This window comes from Acomys russatus, chromosome 14 (assembly GCF_903995435.1).
Source record: "Acomys russatus chromosome 14, mAcoRus1.1, whole genome shotgun sequence".
In the NCBI taxonomy this organism is placed as follows: domain Eukaryota; kingdom Metazoa; phylum Chordata; class Mammalia; order Rodentia; family Muridae; genus Acomys; species Acomys russatus.
In genome coordinates, this window is record NC_067150.1 from 20,779,573 (window position 1) to 20,803,395 (window position 23,823).

The 23,823-nt window shown below is 42.8% G+C and overlaps 1 protein-coding gene and 1 pseudogene across 1 annotated transcript in view; one reads left to right on the forward strand and one right to left on the reverse strand.

Moving 5' to 3' along the window:
* Positions 1-23,823, forward strand: part of Ncapd3 (non-SMC condensin II complex subunit D3) — a 66,387-nt gene that overhangs the window by 6,785 nt on the left and 35,779 nt on the right. Inside the window, exons 3-15 of the mRNA XM_051156802.1 lie at positions 158-320; positions 3,321-3,505; positions 3,875-4,036; positions 4,342-4,403; positions 4,682-4,769; positions 7,079-7,212; positions 9,185-9,257; positions 11,216-11,341; positions 11,475-11,762; positions 16,261-16,466; positions 20,132-20,255; positions 20,808-20,942; positions 22,702-22,922. Coding sequence (XP_051012759.1) covers positions 158-320; positions 3,321-3,505; positions 3,875-4,036; positions 4,342-4,403; positions 4,682-4,769; positions 7,079-7,212; positions 9,185-9,257; positions 11,216-11,341; positions 11,475-11,762; positions 16,261-16,466; positions 20,132-20,255; positions 20,808-20,942; positions 22,702-22,922 — 1,967 coding nt within the window. The remainder of the gene's footprint in view (positions 1-157; positions 321-3,320; positions 3,506-3,874; positions 4,037-4,341; positions 4,404-4,681; positions 4,770-7,078; positions 7,213-9,184; positions 9,258-11,215; positions 11,342-11,474; positions 11,763-16,260; positions 16,467-20,131; positions 20,256-20,807; positions 20,943-22,701; positions 22,923-23,823) is intronic.
* Positions 9,792-10,480, reverse strand: LOC127198242 (ferritin light chain 1-like; annotated as a pseudogene).

The following is a 23,823-nucleotide window of genomic DNA, read 5'->3' on the forward strand; positions in this document are numbered from 1 at the left end:
AAGGATCCAGCCCAAGGCTTACACTTGCGCAGCAGGCACTGAGCTGTATTTACACTCCTTCTTACTATTTTGAGAAGCTAGACCCTTGTAAATAGCAATAAGCTTTTTTCCCAATTCATCTAATGATCGGTTTTTGTGATTTGCACTCTCCTCCCAGAGCATCTGGACCTTCTTCATTGAGAATAATATTTCCAGTAATACACTGGTGGCATTGCTCTGTCACTTTGTCCAGGAAGCACATAAAAAAGATGCCAGTGCACAGTATCGAGAATGTGGTCTTCTTGCTGCTGGACTCTATTTTTTGCTACTAGAAGTACCAGGTATGTATACACCTGGCTCTCTGTACTTGAGGTTCCACATCTGTATGCAACCAATTGGGTGGAAATAATGCTTGAAAAGAAAATGTTGCATTGTTGATAGTGTGTGTGTGTGTGTGTGTGTGTGTGTGTGTGTGTGTGTTCCTAAGCCTCTGGTGATTGGATGTGTACTGAACATGGACAGACTTTTCTCTCAGTTCCAAGCCATACAGCAGAGCAGATATTACATAGTATTTACATTGTATTGGAGATCCAGAAGTGATCTGAAGTATGCAGAAAGGCGTGTGTCATTTATGTGCTAATAGCCATCTTCAAAGAGAAACAAAGTTAATAATTACTCAAAGTTTTATATAAGGCACCTGATTGTTAGTATCCTCAGATTTGGGGGTATGAGTCCTTGTTACATTTTCAGATGTGTTTATTGTTATTTTACTCTGTTTTAGATATTTATCTCCCCCTCCCTCCCTAACTAGAACCTCCTCCCCCTTTTTTTCCCATTTCCCCATCACATCACTTGTGCCCTGCAATTTCTCTCTCCCTAGCTTTCCTATTCCCCTACCCTGAGAAAGAACTTGCAACATTTAACATTTGTTCTGGGGGGAGGGGCGTAGTTAGATTGCCTCATTCAATGCGATCCTTTCTGGCTTACCTTCAAATTTCATGATTCCATTTTTCTTTACAGCTAAATATTCTTCCATCGTGTAGATATACCATTCATTATCCATTCATCAGTTGAAGGACATTTAGATTATTGTTTTGTTTGGTTGGTTTGCTTTGGTTTTTCAAGACAAAGTTTTTCTGTGTAGCCTTGGCTGTCCTGGACTCATTTTGTAGACCAGGCTGGCCTCCTACTCAGCAGTGATCCGCCTGCCTCTGCCTCCCAGAGTACTGGGATTGCAGGTGCATGCTACCATGCCCGGCTTGTTTCGGTTGTTTTTCTGCCCTATTTATTGTGGCTAGAGCAGCAGTGAACATGGCCGAGCAAATAACTGTCGGGGAGAATGTCAAGTCCTTTAAGCACATGCTGGGGAATGGGATAGCCGAGTCAGGTGGTAGATTTATTTTTTAGTTTTTTAAGAATTCTTCTCACAAACTTCCGTAGTGCCTCCACCAATTCACAATTCCTGCAAAAGGGAATGAGGATTCCGTTTTACCTATACACTCTCTAGCTTTTGCTTTTGTTTTTTGTTGATTATCTTTGCCATTCTGACTAAGGCAAGATGAAATCTCAAAATTGTTTTGATTTACATTTCTCTAATTGCTAGGGACCAGCAACATTTTTTTTTTTTTTAAGATATTTCTTACCCTTTTCTTTTGTAATTTTGAGAATTTTCTTTTTAAGTCCCTGGCCCATTTTTTAAATTATTTGTTTGTTTTTTATTCTTTATGCATTATATACTCTGGATATTAATCCTCTGTCAGATTTATAGCTGGCAGAGAACCTCTCCATTCTGTGTGTTTCCCCTTCACCAAGTTGTTTCTTTAGCTGTGCTTTTTAGTTCTTGAAGACCCACTTGTCACTTGCTGGCCTTATTTCTTGGGCAAATGGAGTTCTATTCAGAAAGTCCCCTCTATATCATGTAGGGCACTGCCTGCCTTTTCTTTAGCAGTTCCAGTGCTTCAGGCATAGGTCTTTGGCCATTTGGAATTAGTGCTTGTGCAAGGTGATAAACATGTGTCTAATTTCATTCTTCTGTGTGTGCGCATCTAACTTTCCCAGCACCATTTGCTGAAGATGTTGTTTTTTCCAACTTATGTTTTTGCATCTTTATCAAATATTAAATGGCTGGAGCTGTATGTACTCATGTTTGGGTCTTCAATTTTGTTCTGTTGATCTGCATGCCTGAGTTTGTGCCAGTACTCTATTCTTTGTATTACTATGACTATTGCTAGTGTCTGTTTCCCATGTTTGCTTGATGCTTTGAGTGTTTAAAGTGTCTCTTCTCTGGCTGGGCAGAGCTCAAATGTGTCAGCCCTGTGTGGAGTCTGAAAAATCATTTTTCTTTTGGTTTTTGGAAATGGTTGTTCACTCACCGTGATGGAGTTTTACACCCCGACAGGTGCACAGGATGTCAGCCTGCACAGAACCCTGGAGCTTGTGCTTTACATAGGAAGCTGCCACTCCTCTAGAAGTCCCCTCCGTATGTCCCAGCTGGCCTGCCTTTCTAATTCTGATTCCTCTCTTTGCACGGCTGTCGTCTGCTTGGACTTACCCTTTCTCTCCTGACCTAGAAATTGCCTACAAAGACAAGATTAGGGCAATTTCAAGTTTTATCTGTACCCCACCCTTTTTTTCTTAGTGTTTTACGTTGGTTATATTAGATACCTTTGTCCAATTTTTAACAGTCGTTTTCAGTGGGAGACAGGTGTAAAATGAGTTTAAAAGGTCTTAGAATCGTGTTCTTTATCCCTGCTTCATCAGCATTGTCACTCTGTTCTAGGGCTGAAATTCAAAGTGGCACATCTTTACTAAAGGCTCACTCTCCCTTCAGCACCAGGTTGGAAGGCCAGCTCACGCTTCTTCAACTTTGCAGCTGTTGTTAGTGTGCATCGTTGGTGTGTGTTTGTGATGCATGTATGCACATGTGTATAAAGCCTGAAGTTACCTTCAGATGACTTCCTGATCACCCGACTCTGTTGAGGCAGGGTGCCTCTCTGACCCCAAAGCTCACAGTTGCTCATCAGTTTAGTCAGTCCAGCTAACAGCTTGTCCTAGGGATTCCAGGTCTACCTGAGTGCTGGATGTACAGGCAGGATACTCCTGCTGCCTAGCTTTTATGTCGGTTCTAAGGATCTGAATCTCGGTCCTCACACTTACACAGTAGATATTTTATACACTAAGCCATCTCTCCCACCTAATAAACATATTTTAAGGCAATTAAACCTGCCTGGCTTAAACTGATGGAGGGGCATGCCTGTAATCCCAGCACTCCAAAGACCCTGTCTTTAAAAATACAAACAAACAAAAACCTAACCGGCTTATTCTCTCTTCACTGTGACTAGGCAGCATAGTCAATCAAGTGTTCCACCCAGTGATGTTCGACAAATGCATTCAGATCCTGAAGAAGAGCTGGCCTCAAGACTCCAACTTGAATCAGAAAAGAAAAAAGGAACAACCCAGGGGTTCTAAGGTTAACCATAGGAGGGGCAGAAAAAGAGGAAAACCGCCAAGGAAGGAGGATTACGAGGTAAGGAGTGGGTGGATAAGGACACATCTCCAAGCCTAGCCCTGGGGACAGTTGCAGGAAGGTCTCTAAGTTTGAGGCTAGCTTGGTCTACAGAGTTTCAGGACATCCAGAGCAACAAACTGTCAAAACACACGCCGCACGCACACACGCACATACACACATGTACATACACACACACGATTAGTCAGGTGGACCAGTGCAGACCAGACTGCTGTGGTCCTGGAGACCTAGAACAACACAGGGACCTGCACAGCCACCTCATCTGATGAGCACGGCTATGACTGGTATTTACTTCGTTTGAGCAAATGAAGCCATGGGACACGCATGTGAGACAACATCATAGTAATTTGCATGTGCTCCGTGATCCAGGTATATGACTTGTCAGAAGAGGAAGAAGAGGAGATGTATTTTTCTGCCCGGGACCTTTCTCAAATACGAAATGCCATATTTCATCTTCTAAAGAGTTTTTTAAGGCTCCTGCCCAAGTTCTCCCTTAAAGAAAAGCCACAGTCTATTCAGACTTGTATAGAGGTGAGTGAAAATTCCCAAGACTGGGGTAACTTCAGGGAACGAAGTTAGGGCTCAGCAGTTCTCAGCCTGTGGGTTGCGACCCCCTTGGCAAACCTCTTATCTCCAAAACTTTATATTACAAGTCATAACTAGCAAAGTTAAAAGTTATGAAGTAGCAACAAAGATAATTTTATAGTGAGGAGGGGTCACCAAAACATGGAGACCTGCATTAAAATGTAGCAACATTAGGAAGGCTGAAACCACTGTTACACCTAGTGTTTACTGAGTAGACAAAGCTCACACCTTTCTTGACATTTGTCTTCCAGGTGTTTGTTGCGCTAACTAACTTTGAGCCAGTTCCTCATAAATTTGTGGTTTCACAAGCCAGGTGAGCCTTACTCTTGCATCGTGACACTCTAATGATATTGTCTTGTTTTGTTTTCAGAACTGAATGCTATTTTATCCTAACTAGTATATAAGCAGGATGTATTCATTTCAAGTCAGCTTATAGAAAATGCTGGTGTGGCACCATGTCCCTGAGCCGCTGGGGAGGTTGAGGCCAGCACACACAGGGAAGAAACGGATAAGTGACTAAAGAAGGCTGCAGGCTAAGGGACATTCCTAGAAAAGTCAAATCCAGCAGCCATGCTTTCCCCTTGTCTTTAGGAACCTTAATGAAGCAAAGCACATATCAGAGCTGGCCTACTACGGACTGTACTTGCTGTGCTCACCACTCCACGGAGAAGGAACTAAGGTAGGGGAGAAAGATACTCTAATACCATAATTGAATTGACAGTGGGCAGACCACGTAGTGCAAAGATGCCTGGGAATCCGTTTTCAGAGAGAATCCGCGTGTCTTTTATAACAGTGTGTTGTTATAGCTGTTGTGCTTTTTAATTCTTGCTCATCTCATTCTTGTGAACCTATGTATACTGCGGTTAGTTGAGCTAGCGGCTTGTCCTGCAATTCCTCTGTGTCTACCTGAGTGCTAGGGTTGCAGGTGGGCTGTATGCCTGCCCAGCTTGTATGTGGGTTTACAAATTAAGTTATACTGTAGTTATGTCTGTAGACAAACTGATACAGGGTTGCAACTGGCACATTTTTAGATATTCACTGGGGAAGTGGCTTGGCACACATGCTTTGTGGCTGAGGGGCAGCGGACTGTGATACCATCTTGATTTACTATTTCATTTCAGGACTTGATATTGTTTCCATAGTAAAAGGGCACTGTTTCTGCTTGCTAGCCAGCCTTCTTACCTAGTAGATAGCCAAAATATTTGATGGTCCTAACAAATTATTTCTAAATCTCTGAGAAGAAACAAATTTTGGTATGACTTAATTAGGAGACACAGACTGAACACTTTTAGGCAGAAACTGACAAATTGTCCTAAAGAGAGCAGTCAGACCTGGGTTTGTAGCACATGCCTTTAGTCCCGGCACTCATAAAGCAAAGGCCGGGTTCGAGGCCAGCCTAGCCTGGTCTACATAGCAAGTTCCAAGCCAGTCGTAACTGCACAGTGGGACCCTAACTCAAAATAAAACAATCAAAAATTGCACTCTTCTGACTATAATTGATGTGTGCTTGAGCATATCTGTTAGTGTTTGTAATTTTCTTATTGGTAGTCTACAGACATTTTTAGGCTGTCATTTGTGGTTAGTGTCGATAACCTATATTTTGCCTTCTGACTTAACCTTTTCCAGTAAACGTTGTAGTAAGGGAACCTCAGTAAACTTAGATGTCATGACAAAAGCAGGATATTCTGGGGAAACCATGGTCAGTCAAGTTTCTGTGGCTTGATATAGTTATAGTTACAGTTCCTGTGATACAGTTATGTGTTGCAGTACTGTGTAGTTAAACACATTGTGGGATTCTGCACATCTATGTTCAAATTCCCATTTTACTTCCTATTAGCAGTATGTCCTATTATGAGTTACTTAACCTTGGGAAAGTTTCCCATCTGGACAAGGAGGACAGAAAGTAAGATTTTTATCCTAAAATTGCTACAGAGTTAAATGAAATTATGCTAAATACAGAATGCAATTCCTCTTGTTAAAAAAAAAAAAAAGTAAAAGACAAACAGGATCATGCTATGTCATCCTGGCTGGCCTGGGACTCTCTGTGTAGAGCACACTGTCCTTGAAGTCACAGAGATCCACCTGTGTCTGTTTTCCAAGTACTGGGATTAAAGCGAGCACCACCACGCCCAGCAACACGGCACACGTTTATTAAATCTAGCATGTCTTTGTGCTCGAATTATGACTGTGATGGAATTCACAGAAGTGTTTCCATGTCGTTCAAAGCATTTTAGAAGATGTGGTCAGAGGGAAAGTTCCTCCTTATAGCTATACCATGTCTCTGAGGATTATCAATTGTAAGGATATTTTGTTTCACATGAGACAACCTTGGTTTTGGCAGAGCTTTAATTGTTTGACTTCGGGCAGCTTGCCTTTGGACTTTCTTTTGTTACCTATAACAATGGAAATTATACATTCATTGTTTTGCCTGCCTCAAAGAATTGTTCACATGCGTAAATTGTTTTTTTTCAAGACAGAGTTTCCCTCTATAGCCCTGGCTGTACTGGGCTCACTTTTTAGACCAGGCTAGCCTTGAACTCACAGAGATCCGCCTGCCTCTGCCAAAGCTGCACAGAGAAACCCTGTCTTGAAAACAAACAAACAAAGAAACAAAAATTCTTAAGTCTAGTTACATATATGAAAGTACTTAATACCTACAGATGAATAAATTATATGCAATAACATATTGGATGTTTCATAAAATCCAAATGTATTCTCTCTTAAGGTATGGCAATACTAGTATTTACTATTAATGAACTGCGGTTTGCCACACACCCTATGTTCTGTGTTGCGATATGAAGACATTGAGGAAAAAGACGGTATTCTTAGGGTTAGCTGTTGTAGCTTATTACTGTAAATAACCTAATACATAGCATGCACTTCCTGTACCTGGTCATTGTCCAAGAAACACATGCCTAGTGGTCAGCACAAAAACCTTTGGGGCTGCTGGATTCTCTGTCATGGTTTAAATCAAGTTTTCTTTTCTAGGTTATTGGTTCTATTTTCCATCAAATGCTGAATATAATATTGATGTTAGAAGCAGGGAAAAGGTCCCATTGTGCCCCCCTTACCATAACCTCACACGCCATCAATTGTAGGAACCAGGCAGTCCAATTTATCAGGTAAAGTTCGTACATCTTGAATTTTTGTTGTTTATCACTCTTCCTTGAAAGTCTGAGCCCTGAACTAACCAACGTGTCTGACACTTTGTGGCACTGGAGTGTCAGGCCCAGTAGTAGTAGTTTTGTAGGTCAAAATTTAATCTCTTTCCTGTGCCTGAGTCACATTTGACAGCTTCCATGTTGGCACTGGTAAGGGCATGGTGATCTGTAGTTCTTGAGTGAGAGTCAGCCTCCAGCTTAACTCCATCATCTGTGTGGTCACCTGAGAGGACAGCTGCCCCCTTTCTTCCTGTCCGTGTCTGCTTAGCCAGTCACCTCTCCAGAGCAAATCTGCCTCTTCTACTTTTTTCTGTCTACTTATATTTCTGTTTCTTGCACATTTTTTTTGTTTTCATTTTTTCTGTTCCACCCTCTACAACAAAAAGTACTTGCTGAAGAATGAAAGTAAGTAAGTTGCTTTTAATTTCTTAAAATGATTGATAGACTGTTTTGTGTCATGAATTGCTTAACTCCACTTAAAAGTCCCCTCTTTGCTGTATTGGAAAAGGGAAAGGTTTACAGTCTCCCACTTTTCATTCCTCTGTCACTGATTACTTGACACGCAGTAGAAAGTGAGTGAGTGTGTGTGTGTGTGTGTGTTTTCATATGCTCATGCCTGCAGTGTCTTGCCTGAGCAAGTGTCTCTTGACACTTGATTTGTCTGGTTTGGGTTTTTGAGACAGGCTCTCACTCTTACCTAGATTGGATTAGAACTCACTATGTAGCCCAGCTTGGCCTGGACCTTGTAGGAATCCTCCTGCCTCAGCCTCCTGAGTGCTAGGTGTGCATGTGTGAATCACCACTGCCTAGCTAGGACATTTTCTTCCTCTTTTTCCATATGAGTGTGTGTGCTTAACAAATACAAGGAACTCAAAGAACAGCTTGGGGGAATCGGTTCTCTCCTTCCCCCATGTGGGTCCTAGTGATTGAATTCTGGTCACCAAGCTTGATTGGGAGGCGCCTTTACCCACTGATTAGCTTCATGGATAAGAATTTTCAAAACATTAAATATCCAGGGTGTGTTAAGTAGAAACATTGTTTTTTCTGTAAGAGCTCATGGCACATGCCTTTAATCTCAGTACTAGGAAGCAGAGGGAGGCTCGAGGCCGGCCTATTCTACACTGTGAGTTTAGGACAGCCAGGGCTACGTAAAGAGAGCGTGTTACAAAAAACAGAGTTTTTCATATTGTCAGCTGAATGCTTATATAATGGTACAGATCGAGTAGTAAATCTTCTCGTAGGAGAATTCATTAAACTGGGAGCACCTCATTGAACTAACTAACTAACACAAGGTGGCGCTATGTCTTAGTGATGCAGTTATCCTAAAGTGTTGTACTTTACATTTTACTATGAGATTTATCATAATTAAAAGAGCCCACGAGGCTTGAACTTTTGTCCTTCCCTAATGACTCAACTTCTCAGTGCTAACTCTATGGAACTGACTAGGCAGCGTCTTTTTCTAATCTGATGTAGTGTATCTTTAGTCATTGTTTTACTGAAACAACTCAAAAAGGGATAGTTTGTTTTTACAATTTTTAGTTATTACTGTTGCATGTGTGCCTCATTGTGTGTGTGTAGTGTGTGTGGTGTGTGTGTGTGTGCGCGCGCACTCATGTGCACACAGGCACATGCTGGTGTGTGCTCATGCCCGTGCCACAGCACAGGCGGGTTTCAGAAAACAGAGTCAGTTCTATCTTAAAAACCTTTACATGTTTAAATGAGTTCTGGAGATCAAACTGGTTGTCAGACTTGTAGGCCAAATGCCTTTATCCGCTGACTCATCTTGCTGAACCCAGTAAGTAGAATGTTTTTAATATTTGAAATTGCTAGAAATACCCATGTACTGGGTTTTGAACAGAGACTTAAGAAGTTACTGCTGTGTGGTCATGATAGATACAGTGTAACTGGATATATGTGTTTCTCTTTGACACAGCTCACTTGTGGATGAACTGCGGGAGACTGTATTTCCAGTACTTGGTACTTTACTGCAGCATATCTGTGCCCAGGTACCGTGCGCTTCACGTGTTTGTTCTTGAGAGCCAGTGTGTATCCGCGCCAGGGGAAGCTGTACTAAGAGGTGCTCTCGTAAGGCGGGTGTTTGTTTGTTTGTTTGGCTGGTTGGGTTTTGAGGTGTTGTCAGGCAGGGTCTTGCTCCATGGCTGCAGGTCGGCTTGAATCGGATCCTCTTGCTCTTAGCCTCCTATGTGCAGAGAGGAAAGGCAAGCACTGCCATACCCAGCTAACAAAGTGTTCTTTTATAACAGTCATGCACAGGAGCAGGGAGAGCGGTACATTCCCATCATGCATCAGTGTTGTTCGGTTTATATATCCCAATGCACATACTGGTTTTTTTTTTCCTTCCGAAGCAAATCTCACCATATTCTTTCATTCATAATATTTCAGTGTATTTTTCTATAAAGAATAAGAACGTTTAAAAGAACAAAATATTTACCACCTAAAAGACAAACTAATATAAATTATCTAATTGTGCTCAACCCACCCCCCTTTCTTTCTTTCTTTCTTTCTTTTTTCCCCCTGTTTCAAACATCTTTATTTTTACTTGGTCCAAGACTTGGGAGGGGCTCCAGGATGGGTTCCAAGGCGGCCAAGTGGCTTGAGACGTTCATTCAGGTGGTGGTCCTAAGGCTGGTACAGAGCTGAAGGGCGAGCCCATGGGAAGGTGAGGAGCCTTCTTCGTCGTGCTTGAGAGTGAGCCCCTTAAAGAGACACCTGGGGCTCACCAGTCTGTGCTGGCTGCGGCCCAGCTGGCCGTCGGATGCTGGTCAGGTGGTTGCCTATCTTCTTGATGAGCTTCACTTTCTCATCCAGGAAGTGGTTTTCCAAGAAATCGCAGAGATGAGGTCTGAGCGGGCAGAACCAGGGAATGACAATCCAAGAGGGCCTGGTTCAGGTTCTTCTCCGGGGCCGAGGCAGCATCCGTGGCCTCCTGGGTGTCACCCCACTCATCTTGAGATGGCTTCTGCACGTCCTGAAAGAGTGCGCGGCCCCCACGCTCATTCTGCAACTTGAGGAGACGCTCAGCGCCCTCGCGCTTCTCCTCTGCCAATTCGCGGAAAAAGTGGCCCACACCCTCCAGAGCCACGTCATCGCGGTCAAAATAGTAGCCCAGAGAGAGGCAGGTGTAGGAGGCCCGCAGGTGCAAATTGACCAGGTGGTTCATGGCAGCTTCCACTTGGGTGGAATAATTCTGACGAACCTGGGAGGTCATTGGCTGATCCGCAGTATGGAGTTAACCGCAAAGAGATGGTGCTGGCTGCCCCTAGGAGCCGAGGGCGGCCGGGAGGCTGGAGAGACTGTGAGGCGGATGGAGGCTAACAAAGAGGGAGTCCTGGGGTCTGTTCGGTCCAAACACTGTTGAAGCAAGACACACATCCTTGGGACCTCCACGGTGCTGCTCTCATGTTCAGTTCTTTTTTTTTTTTTTTTTTTTTTTTTTTTTTTCATGTTCAGTTCTTAACATGAGGTTTTATGTGTATGAGTTTTGCTTACATGTATATATGTGCACGTGTGTGTCTGGCATCCATGGAGACCAGAAGAGGCTGCTGGCTCCCCTGGAACTGGAGTTAGACAGCTTGAGTCACGTGTTGGTGCTGAGAGTCCAACCCAGATCCCTTGCAGGAGCACTGAGTACTGCTGACCCGTCTCACTAGCCTCATTTTCAAATTTTTACCAGTGGTTCATAAATTTGTGGAACTGTTTAAGCAAGCGATTGCTAATTTGAACTCCATGTACTGTAGAGGTGTACAGCCTCTGAAGTTGTATGTTTTTCTGCAGAGAGGCTTATAGTTTAGTTTTCAATGGGGTATAAAACATAAAACTTGTTAGTCGTTTACCCAGCATTTAAAGTTCAATGAGCCGATCACACTTGGTAATTTTCAACGGAGTCATGAGCTTCCGTCATTCTGCAGGTGGTGGCCAGCAGCTTTCGTTTTGTGTGTTCCAGGTGGTAGATAAAGCCGAGTATCGGACCTATGCAGCCCAGTCCCTGGTCCAGCTGCTTAGTCGGCTTCCCTCTGTGGAGTACGCTTCGTTCCTTGCCTGGCTTTACAAATACTCACGAAGTTGCAAGGTAGGAGATGTATCCGAAGCCAAGCTTGGGTGCTGGCTTTGGACACCTGATGGCAGCCAGCTCTGCTTGCAGGAGAGTTTTTAACTTTGACTCTTACTCCTAGTGACGGATTCCTCTAATTGTGCCTTGCCAGATTCCACACCGGGTTTTCACCCTTGACGTTGCTTTAGCTCTCTTAGAGCTGCCTGAAAGAGAGGTGGACGACACAGTATTCCTGGAGCATCAGAAGTTCCTAAAGCATAAGTTCATTGTGCAAGAGATTATACTTGATCGTTGCTTAGACAAGGCGCCGACTGTGCGCAGCAAGGCACTGTCCAGCTTTGCACATTGCCTGGAGTTGCCCTCTAACAACACGTCAACAGTCTTCATTAACAGTGAGTGGGAGGGGCTAGAGGCATGGCTCGGAGCTTACCTGCTTGCTGTAAATGAGGCCCACTATCTATGGCCAAAAGAGAAAAGAAAAAAAAAGTCAAAAAATGAACTCGTGTGTGATTAAATTTAACCTTCACAAACCACTTTACCAATTGTTGTTAAATTTCTGTGTGTAGGCTCCATCCCAGGACCTCACACAGCTAAGCATATGTTCTACAATTTGAGCATATCTCCCAACCTTAAATCATTTTTTAAGTAGGGAAGGCTGGTACATTGGAAACTTTTCTGAAACAAAAGAAAGTGGCCACCAATTTTGACCGTGTCTACTCTAACTGTGGCTCCTGTGTGTATTCCCCTGGGATTTATGGTACATCTCTTTATTTGTCTGCTTGCTTTCAGGTATTTTAGTTCCAGGAGTACAGAGTAACTCTGGTATCTCACAGAGAACCTCAACAGGTAAATCATCAGTATTTCCCAAATACTGAATTGGCTCAAAAAAGTAAAATAAATGTGCTGTTAGAATGCCTCCTGCTCCCATGCCCGCTGGTGCTGCTGCTGCTCTTTCTTCCTCAGAGAAGCTGGGTTGTTTGTTTGTTTGTTTTTGCCATTTCATTGCTTGAGTAACATGCAGTGCTTATGCCATTGAAAATATGACGGACTTTTACATTCATCTTTCTTTTTTTTTAATAGTGTTAACCAGTGAAAGTTGGCAGTCAAGGCAGAGCAGCACTGATGACGGAGATAGGAGAGGTATCTACCCACACTTGGTTTTCCCACTCTCTCTTGCTGCCTCTTCTCAAATATGCCCTGTTCTACTTTCATGAAATATATATTTTGAATATGTGTACATTTTGTATGATTTGGATTACAAGTGTGAGGGAATGTCTGTGATGTTATATTTCTGAGTCTTAGTTTATTTTGCTCGATATGGTTTCTGGTCTCATGCATTTCTCAACAAGTGGCACCATTTTGTTCTTCTGTGTGGTTGAATAGAACTCCACTTGTGTTTGTCCCATTTTCTCTTTAAACATTGTAGACACGAGGTCAATATATGGCTTCAGTGTTGTAAATAATGCTACAGTAGGCATGAAGGTATGGATATATCTGTTATATACTGACCCAGATTTCTTTCAGTTAAAAGCCCACATACATGTGATATATATGAGTCATATGAAAGTTCTGTTTTTTATTTTTATTAAGAATTACTTGTTACCATGTGTATATTTGGTACAAGGTCGTACTATGTTGTTTCATGCACCACCATGCCCAGCCAAGAAAATTGACTCCATTGTCAATGTATTAGGATTGCATTTCACTCTGCATCCTTGCAAGCATTGATTGTTCTGTTTATATTTTTTTGAGACAGAGTCTTTTGTAGCCAAGGAAGACATTGTACTTTCCTAAATCCTCCAGCTCCTGAGTGCTGGGGTCACAGGAATATGTGCAGTTGTGGGACATTAGGGTCACCTACTATTTTACTATCAGAGCCTATATGTCCCTTTATGTCAAAAGTGATTGTTTTCATGCAGTTGAATACAATGGCTTTTGGTATATATTTGTTCATGATTGCATCTTTTGATAGATTCTTTATTTTACCAATATCTTTTTCTCCTCTGACTAATTATGGCTTGAAATCTTCTCTTTCCGATATCAGTATTGCTACTTCTGTTTGCTTCTAGGTTCCATTTGCTTGGAATATCATTTTCCACCCTTTTACTTTACTTTTATTTTAGTCTTTGTATGTGTTTCCTGGACAGAAATAAATCAGCCAGCCTATGGGGTTTTTGGTTTGCTTTGGATTTTGGTTTTTGAAGACAGGGTTTCTCTGTGTAGCTCTGACATCTGGAACTCATTTGTAGACCAAGCTTTCAGAACTCAAGAAATCTACCCACATCTGCCACCTGAGTGCTGGGATTAAAGGCACATACCACAACTGCGCAGCCCAGCCTCTGTGTTTTCATTAAAGAATTAAAACCATTTACATTTAAGGTTGTTTCTTATTGGAAGGTGCATAGTAATTCCTATCATTTGTTATTCTCCTAATGTTGGATTCTTTCCTAACCTTGTTTGCTTATTACTCTTCTGCAGAGTTCCCCCCATGCTCTTGAAGGTGCTTATCTCTCTGTAGGGATTTCTTTGTCTTACCTATAGTGTTGGCTTAAAGGTCAGGAAGTTCTCTAGTCCTTGTTTGTCTTCAAAGTGCACTCTCCCTCTCCCCCTCTCTCCCTCCCCATCTTCTCTCCCTCCCCCTCCCTCTCCCTCTTTCTCTCTCCCTCTCCCTCTCTTTCTTCCCTCTTTCCCTCTCCCTCTCCTTCCCTCTCTCCTTCCCCCTCCCCTCTCTCCCTCTCTTTCTTCCCTCTCTCCTTCCCCCTTCCCCATTCTCCTCTTCCCCTCTCCCCCACCCCTCCCTCTCCCCTGAAGCGAATTATTCTGGTTATGATGATCTCATTTTCAAGGTGTTGGTTTGTTTCTTCGTTCTTTGGTTGGTTTGCCTTCAAGAGAGTTGGCACGTCTCATGGGTTTCATACTCTTTTGTTGTTGTTGTTCTGTGCTCTTAAATTTTTATCTGGTCATATTGGCTTGGAGTGCAGGTGCTTCCTTTGGCTTTTTTGTTTGTTCGGTTGGTTTTTGCTTTTGTTTTTTTCCTCTTTTTGTCTTTATTACTGTTGGGATGCTACCCTGTCTTCAAGCCTTTGAAATACTCTAGCTTAGTCCAATCACTTGGTAAGGCATTCTACTGTTTTTATTTTACTTACCAAGATTTTTTTTCTAAAATTTCTTTTTATTGAATTTATTATTTATAAAATACATTATTCTTAATCTGTCCAGTTATGTTTCTATATTTTTTCTTAATTCTCTCTCTCTTTTTTTTTTAATAATTCTTTTGAATTCCTTGTCTGTCATGTCATCTACATCAGTATCTTTGGAGTCAGTTTCTAAAGAATTAGAAACTTCTGGAAATGTCATAGAGCTTTGGGCTTTGGTTGATTGATTGGTTTGATTTTTTGAGACAGGGTTTCTTTATGTAGCCTTGGCTGTTGTGGAACTAGCTCTGTAAACCAGGCTGTTCTTGAACTCACTGCACTCCACCTGCCTCTGCCTCCTGGGTGCTGAGATTAAAGTCTTTGCACCACTACTGCCTTTGCTTTTAATATCATCTGTATTTCTGTTTGGAGATTTATACATTTTGGGGATGGACATAACCTTCCACTTTTGTGTGAGAACCTCCTAGTGCTGGCTAGTCTTACATCAAAATTTGACATAAAGATAGTGTCATGGGCTGGAGAGATGGCTCAGTGCTTAAGAGCACTGACTGCTCTTCCAAAGGTCCTGAGTTCAATTCCCAGCAACCACATGGTGGCTCACAGCCATCTATAGTATGATCTGATGCCCTCTTCTGGTGTACATGCAGGCAGAGCACTGCATACATATTAATAAATAAATAAATCTTTAAAAAAAAAACAGCCAAAATATTCTGGCACTCAAAGAAAGAATAAGCAGGCTACCAAGATGAGACTTGATAGCCTATGACCATAAAGTGGGGGAGGAGATCCCCTTTGGACATAGACCCAGGGGAAATAGGGTGAAAGCGGGAGGGAGGGAAGAATGGGAAGATACAAGTGATGGGATAACAATTTAATTGTGATCTGAATAAATCAATTAAATAATAATAATTTTTAAAAAGATAGTGTCATTTGGGAAGAGGGATCTGCAACTAAGAAAATGCCCCCATCAGATTGGTCTTTGGGTAAAGTTGTGGGGTGTTTTCTTGATTGATTTTTGGTGTGGACCATGCCACCCCTGATCTGATGGTCCTGAGCAAGCCATGAGGAGCAAGCTCGTACACAGCACTCCTTTATGGCCTCAGCTTTGGCTCCTTCCCCCAGGTTCCTGCCTTGAGTTTCTTCTCTGACGTCTCAGTGATGGAGTGTGGCCTGAGAGCTGTAAGCTGAAGCAGACCCTTTCAGCCCCAAATTGTTTGTCAAGATGTTAATCACAGTGATAGAAACCATAACCAAGCGGATGTGGTGGCGCATGTCTTAAATCCCAGCACTGGGGAAGCAGAGGCAGGCGAATCACTGTGAGTTAGAAGCCAGCCTGGTCTACAAAGTTAGTCCAGGACAGCCAAGGCTACACAGAAAAACCCTGTCTCGAAAAACCAAAAAAGAAAAAAGAAAGAAAGAAACCATAACCAAGACAGCCCTCATTATTTTCATCGGAGGATATCATGTTTTTGTGGAGTATTAAATAATATTTCCAGTTGGGTTTTGTAGTGTAGTTTCCTTGTTACTTCTCTGATGGGCATAGGTGTATTTTGGTGGAGCTTGACACATGTATGCCAGAACTTGAGGGTTCTGCTTTCTTTGTACCACTCCCAGGAATGGAGTCTTACTGATGAGGCAGATGTGCTATAACAGCCAAGTCTGTTGGGCACTTTCTCTATAGTTCTTTTAGTCTTCAGTAATGCGTGGTTATGGGAGCAGCGTATGCAGCAGCTCCTGATAGATGAAGTGAACAGTATCCCTGTTTGTCTCCTGTTGCTGAAGGTGTGGACGGCTGTCAGCTGCTTCCCTCCAGCCTCGTCCCCTGGTATCCTGGGCAGCAGCTTGAGCTTGTCTCTGCCATGTTCACTGATGTTCACCAAGGGCAACCTGGGCAGAGAGCTAGGTATTTTCTTGCCCTGGCTGGGAAAGGAGCTCGGTGGCAGCGAGCAGTTTATACAATGTAGTCCAAAGCACTTCGCTAGCCAACAGTAACGGCAACAAGTAGCAGTGAATTAATACAGATGTAAAGGAGAAACCAAGTACCACCCTCCATACCCACGATAGTAACAACAGTGGTGGAATAGGAGTATTCTGAAACAGAAATGTTTTGTTTGTTTTATTTTTATTTTTATTGGGTGGGCCTGTCTGTCTGTCTGTCTCTCTGTCTGTCTGTGTTGGTAGTCATGCATGCCACAGGAGCATAAGGAAGGTCAAAGGACAACTTGGGGAAGTCAGTTCTCTCTTCCTATCATGTGTGTCCCAAGCATTGAACTTAGGTTTTCCAATTTAGCAAGTGTCTGCCTGCTCTATCCCAGTGGCTCCCTAAACAGGAAAGTTTTATTTTAAAAATTCTTGAATGTTTTATCATTTTGTGTGATGGATTTTTTTTTTTCCTTCATGTATGCCTGCCCACCACATGCACACAATGCCCTTGGAGGCCAGGAGATGGCGTCAGATCCCCAGAGACAATTGTGAGTCACCATGTGGGTGCTGGAAATTTAACCACGGACAGTTGTCTGAAAGACCAGCCAGTGCTCTTAACCAGAAAGTTTTAAGATGAATGAAAAGGAAAGGGAAAAGTTAGGGAGAAGAAAATGGGAAATGAAAAGCAAAGGAACAATCAAGAATATTCAAAATGTAGAAAGTGAAGTTCATAAGTGCGTTTTTAAAAAAAAAGAAGGAAGGCATAGAGTGAATAAAATAACTTGACTGTTATAAGGGAAAGTACCAACATCAAAAATGATAAACACAGAGCTAGGAGCTGGCTTAGCAGGTTAAAAACACTGGCCAGGAAAGCCTTGATGACCCAAGTTCAATCCTCAGAATCCATTTTTTTTTTAAAGCCATGTGTAGTGGTGTGCCTGTAATCTGAGCATTTGCATAGCAAGCTTCGAGATAGACACAGGAAGCTCCCCAGAGGATCTCGGACCACCTGGCCTGGTATGTGATAACAGCAGGAACAGGAGACTGCTTCCACTGCACGGAAGCCTTCAGAAAACCGCTGCACCCATCCCACCTATAGCAGCTTAGCCCGTCTTAACCAGATGCCCAGCTGGGCTCAGTTCCAGCTGCCTGAGGTGAATCAAGCAGATCTTTCCAGAATAACCTTTATTCCCCTCTCAACCTTCCTTAGTAAGTGACTCAAACTCTTAAAAGCAAACAACAGCTTATAATCAGGCTTACTAGCATGCTTGGTGCAAGTCATGGGAGAGAAAAATCAGAACACGGCTTACGTTTATATGATGTCTTCAACAAAAACCCTTAAGTTTGTTGAAAAATGAAGGTGTGGGCATGCAGCTTTAGGTTTCCGAGGATGGGAAGGTGAAAATGTTGAAGTCCAGCAGACTGAGACTTGTTGGCGACCCCTCCCATTGTCTTTATATAGACTTCCAGAGGAATGTGTGGCCCAGATGAAAGGTGTCTTCCTGCTTCATGATCTGGGACACAGCTGTGCCCTCCATTTCTGGATTGTAGTTCATTCCAGGTGTGGCCCAGCTGACAGCCAACAGTAGCTAGCACAGCGCTCCTTGCTGAGCATGGCGTCAGGGTAAGCGCTTTCAGGACAGCTTTCACCCTTCATTGTCGGGAGGAGGTGCCTTGTATTCTAGAGCTGCTGGGTGGTCCAGTCCTCGAGGCTACAAACACTTGTCTTCGTTTCTTTTTTTTTTTTTTAATGTAATTTATTAATTTATTCATATTGCATCTCAATTGTTACCCCATCCCTTGTATCCTCCCATTCCTCCCTCCCTCCCATTTTCCCCTTACTCCCCTTCCCTATGACTGTGACTGAGGAGGACCTCCTCCCCTGCATATTGTCTTCATTTCTTACAGTGGTTGTGTGGCTTTCCTTTCTTCTGATGCCGATATTTTCCTTTGCTGATTTCTCACGTTAGAGTCAACCTTAAATAGAAGACATGGTATAATCCTTCTTTTACCTTGCTGGGTTCAACTTACTAGTGTTTTGCCGAGTTTGTTGCTGTCTGCGGTCTTAAGGGTTCTGTTGTGATGAGGTGTCTGGCTTGCTGTCAGTGGTATCAGCCCAGTGTTAGGGGGCGGGGGTGAATTCTCCTCTTCTACCTTTTCTTCAAGGCATTAAAGGGTTCTCACTCATTTTTGTGCCATCATTTGGTAGAATTCCTAGTAAAACCATCTAGTCTTTGGCTTTTGTATATAAGGTATGAAGTTATTGCTGTAGTCGATTCTTTATGTTTCTTGATGTAGTCATTTTCTTCTTTTTGCTCAGTAAGTCATCTTTGAATATCCATCTTCTCTTATATCCCTTTGTGCTATGTAAACTGATAGTAATGTCATAACGTTGCATGTTTGGTTTTAACAATTTGCATACTATTTACATAGTCAGTCTAGTTAATGTTTGTTAATTTTGTGTGTATTTTCAAATTATTAGCTGGGCTTTGTTGAACTAACTCTATTTTATCTAAGCAGTTTCCGTCACTGGCCTGGGACCTCTTTCAAGGGTCTTTGATGTGAAACCCATGTTCATATTATTTTCAAGGTATCAGTTACTTCTCACAGCTTGATCTTCTCACAAGAGTAAATTGACATTTCCCAGAAGTCCCATAATGTGTAGTTACAATGGTTGAAAGCTCAGCAGGCTTTTACTAAACCAAGCAGCAGAGTGTACAGAAATGTTAAACAGTTGCCATTCTTGTATTCTAGAAAGTAGCTGGGTTTTAAAAACATGTTACTTATTATACATGTCTAATTTCTATTTAATTCATTTTAAAAACATTGTTGGTGTGTGTCTGGGCATAGAGACACACATCAAAGGGCAGCCTTGGAGAGTTACTTCCTCCTTTCTCTACATGGGTTTTAGGGACTCAAAGCAAGATTTTTCAAGTAAGAGCAGGATGTCTAGGTTTGCATAGCAAGCCTCTATACCCACAGAGCCATCTTCCCAGCTCCTTTTATTTTTTAATGAATCAGTAAACATTCTTACAATTCTCAGTTCAAGTTTCTAATTTGTGCTAAAGACAAGATCTGTGGAGAACACCTCTTGTGGGTGCTCAGCTGTCCCTCTCTAGGAGGCAAGTGAAAGTAGTCACATGATGCCTCCTCAAGCCTGTGAAGCAGCGCTGGGGTATGAAAACTCTGATGTGCATCCAAGCAAAATAGAAGCCTAACCCTAACCCTGTGTGGAGGGCTGCTGGGCCTCAGTGCTTCAGAGGTGTGGAGGGCTGCTGGGCCTCAGTGCTTCAGAGGTGTGGAGGGCTGCTGGGCCTCAGGGCTTTAGAGGCTGCTGCCCTTCCAGGGTGTCCCAAGTTCAGCTCCAAACATCCCTCATGCAGCCCACAACTGCTTTTGACTCTAGGCTCCATGTGATGGGGTTCTGATGCCATCTGACCTTTGTCTACAGACACACACACACACACACACACACACACACACACACACACACACACACACACACGAGGTGGAGGTACATAATTAAAAGTAAACTGAATCTTTAAAACTTTATTTAATGATAGAAGCCAGGATTTAAGATCAAATTCCGAAATATTCACTTTTTTATAGTGAATACCTGATTATTTAAATTTTCCTTTTCAAGACTTTTTGATATTCTCCTTTCTTAGGACTTAGAGTAATTAGTGTGTCTCTCAGCCAATCCTGTCTTCTCAGTATTGTGACATGGCAGGTTGTGCCCGGTGTTTCTCAAGGCTGTGACTCTTTGGTGTCGGTCAACAGAGAGAAGCTTCATGACAGTGCTGAGAAAAAGAACCAAGGACGAGAAGACCAATGTCAGGAAGTCTGCACTCCAGGTAGGGGCTGTCTACTGAAATATACTTTAAGCATGAAAACTCAGAAATGCCATATTTATTACTTAGCTTGCTTTTCATACTTGGCCTTGGTTATAAAGAGCAGAACTAAAAGAATTTGCTAATTTTTAAGCTTTCGAAAGTACTTGGTGACTTTTTAAGATACACTTCTGTGGGGTGTAGTGGTATGTGCCCGCCTGTAATCCTAGCACTCAGGAGGCAGAGGCAGACATCTGATTAAAGCAAATTTGAGTTTGAGGCCAGTCTGATCTACATAGTGAGTTCCAACTAACCAGGGCTCCACAATAGTGTAAAAAACAAACAACCTGTTCTATGCATTTGTTTTCCCTAGGGGACTGTAGACAGATTTCTGTACGCTTGTGAAATTGGTTGTGATGCTCACTGTTCTCTGGAGAGTCTTTTCAAAAGATAGGGTACTGTAAGGAAGGATAGCTGATCCATAACCCTCAAAATGTTAAAAACTGCCAACTTTGTCTACATTTACTCTTTCTGTATTTGTGCCCTGTACACACTACTTCATTTTGTGCCTCTCAGGTGTTGATGAATATTTTGAAACACTGTGACATCTTGGGCATGGAGGAGGACCTGTTGATCCTGCAGGACCATTGCCGAGACCCTGCCATCTCTGTGCGGAAGCAAGCCTTACAGTCCCTCACGGAGCTTGTTGTGGTGAGAAGCTGCGTGCTGCGTCTAGGAGGCTTTGTGCTTTACTTCAGAAACAGTTCCGAGTTGGCTTTAATGGCTCACCCTGGTGATTGTCATTCGTAAGGCTGAGGCGGGAGAATTACTGTAAAGTTGAGGCCATCTGGAGATATAGGCTTGGGGATAGAGCATACACCTTGTAAGCACAAAGTACTTGGGTTTAGTCACCAGAATGGAGCAGGAGTAACTCTACGCAGTAATTACCTGTTGCTAATGTTAAGAAAAGCATTTAGAAACTGGCCTGAGCCCACTGAAGGACTAAACTGCCATCTGCAGGGGAATAAAGAGCTGTCCCAGGCAGATGACTCCCTTCTTAACCTCAGGTAGGAACTAGTGCTAAGCAGCGCTGTGCTACTCCCTGACTTTTTTCTTGTCTCAGCTAGGAAAAGAAATTTAAATTTTTAAATCGATTTTAAGTTTTATTTATGGGTATGTGTTCATGTCTGTGAGAACATGAGCGTGTGTGCAGGTGTCCACAGGGGTCAGAGGTCATATCCCACAGCCGATCCTGAGCCACCCCATAGGGGTTCTGGGTACTGAACACAGGTGCCCTAGAGGAGCAGCAAGTGCTCTTAACCACTGAGCCATCTTGATTGTTCCTTTTTGTTGCTGTGACAAAACACCATAGCCAAAAGCAACTTAAGAGAGTTTACTTTTGCTTATGGTCCCAGAGGGTAAGAGTCTGTTGTGGCAGGGAGGCGTGGCAACAACCAGCAGGTATTGTGATGACCCAGAAGCTTAGTGATCCCACGGTCACAAAGCAAAGAACAAGCTGGAAGAGGGACAGGCCTCAGCAAGGCCCTACCCTCCTGTACCCTCCCCACTGTGAGCTCTCCAATGCCTGAGCTTAAGGGACACTGCTCGTTCTAACACCAGAAACAAACTTTCCAATCAACTCCATTGAACAATGCCTAGATTAATTTTTGTCAATTCAGATAATGTAAATATTACCAGAAGAGCATATGCAGTAATATAATATATAATTTATTTTTCCAATTAATTGGCTGTTGAAAAATTTTTTAAGGATGATTATTTTTTTCAGGGAAGGCATTAAAGAATGCATACTTATTTTTATTAAGTGTGTGTGTGTGTGTGTGTGCGTGTGCGCACCTGTGTGCACTCGCATGTGAGTATGTGCATGCTCATGCAGTGCCGTTGGAGGCCAGAGACATCAGAGCCTCTAAATGTGGTGGTGGTAGTTGGCTTGTGAGCTGCCTGACATGAGACTGGGAACCCGACTTGGGTCACCTAGAAGAGCAGCTAGTGCAGTTAGCTTCTGAGCCATCTCCCAAGCCCCAGCAATGCCTATTATGGCTTTTTCCATCAGCACATTTCCCTTGAAGTAAATATATTTGTTCCTGTTTTTGAATGACAAAAATAATGCTGATCACTAATAATAAAATAATGGCTCTAATTTATAAGTTTAAATTTCAATATACATTGATTCATCATAAGCTGGAGGTTACAGTTTGTTTTTCATTATCTTTGAATGTTAGATTTTTGGGGGGTTTGGTTTTGGTTTCATTTTTTTGCTTGGACATATTACTAAGTATAATGTCAAGGACTTCGAACACACAAAGAATACCTCCTGACATTAAACTGTAGCCCTACCCACTGTAGGTGATTGTGTTTAGCATGCCTTCTGAAATCCTGATTGCAGCTTCATTGGCTTGTATCTAGACTTGTAATAATGTCATATTTTCTACTATACTCTTTTGAACCTTAGGCCCAACCTACATGTGTCCCAGTCCAGAAAGCCTGGTTGATGGGAGTCATCCCAGTGGTGATGGACTGTGAGACCACGGTGCAAGAGAAGGCCTTGGAGTGCCTGGACCAGCTCCTGTTGCAGAACATTAAGCACCACAAGAAATTTCACAGTGAGGACAGAAGCCAGGTGCTTGCTTGGGCCCTACTTGCTCTCCTCACCATAGAAAGCCAGGATCTGAGGTACATTAACTGTATCCCTCAAACGTCTCATAGAAGGCTATGTGCTGTTTTTTTGTTGTGTTGTTTTAAAGATTTGTTTTTATTTTTTGTGTATGAATGTTTTCCTTCTGTGTGTACACGCAATACCTATGGAGGCCAGAAGGTGGCAGCAAATCCCCTGGAACAGGAGTCATGTATGCTTTTTGAGCCATCATATTGGTAGTGGGAACCAAATGGGGGTTCTCTGTGAGAGCAGCCAGTGCTGTTAACCACTGAGTCTTATCTCTGGTCCCCATATGGTGTTTTAATAATATTTTTCCACTGATAGTAAAGATCAGTTGTCCAGATTCTTAGCATATGTGAAGACCCTGTGATCTCAGCTTGTCCTTGATGCTCTTCACGTCTCTTAGCATTGTGGTGGTGGGTGTCTTTGTGGTACCTTTGATCACTTTGCTTCCTTCCAACTCCTTTTCAGGATCTAGACTAGTGCTGTTCAGTACTGAGCACGGTGTGGCATTGTAGCGTCTGTGCTCCCGCTACTCGCTGTCAGTTGCTTTTTGGTTGGTTGGGGTTTTTGTTGTTATTGGTGGTGGTTGGTTTTTTTGGTTTTGGTTTTTCAAGATAGAGTTTCTCCATGTATCCCTCCGTGTCCTGGAACTCCATCTGCCTCTACCTCCCATTGAAGATGCACCGTGAATGGTGAACATTGTGCTGAGGAGTTAGGAACTGTGGTGGTACCGTGACCACGTTGATCTTACGATTGGTTCCTTACATCTCCTTATCATTCAAGAAGCACAGACTCTTACATGTGGCAATACAAGGATTATACAGTAGAAAGTCGTCCGTTGTCACCAACCTGCCTGGTGGCCTCTGCAGATAACTCATTTCTGGGCCTGAGTTTCCTTACTTCCAAGAGCGGCTA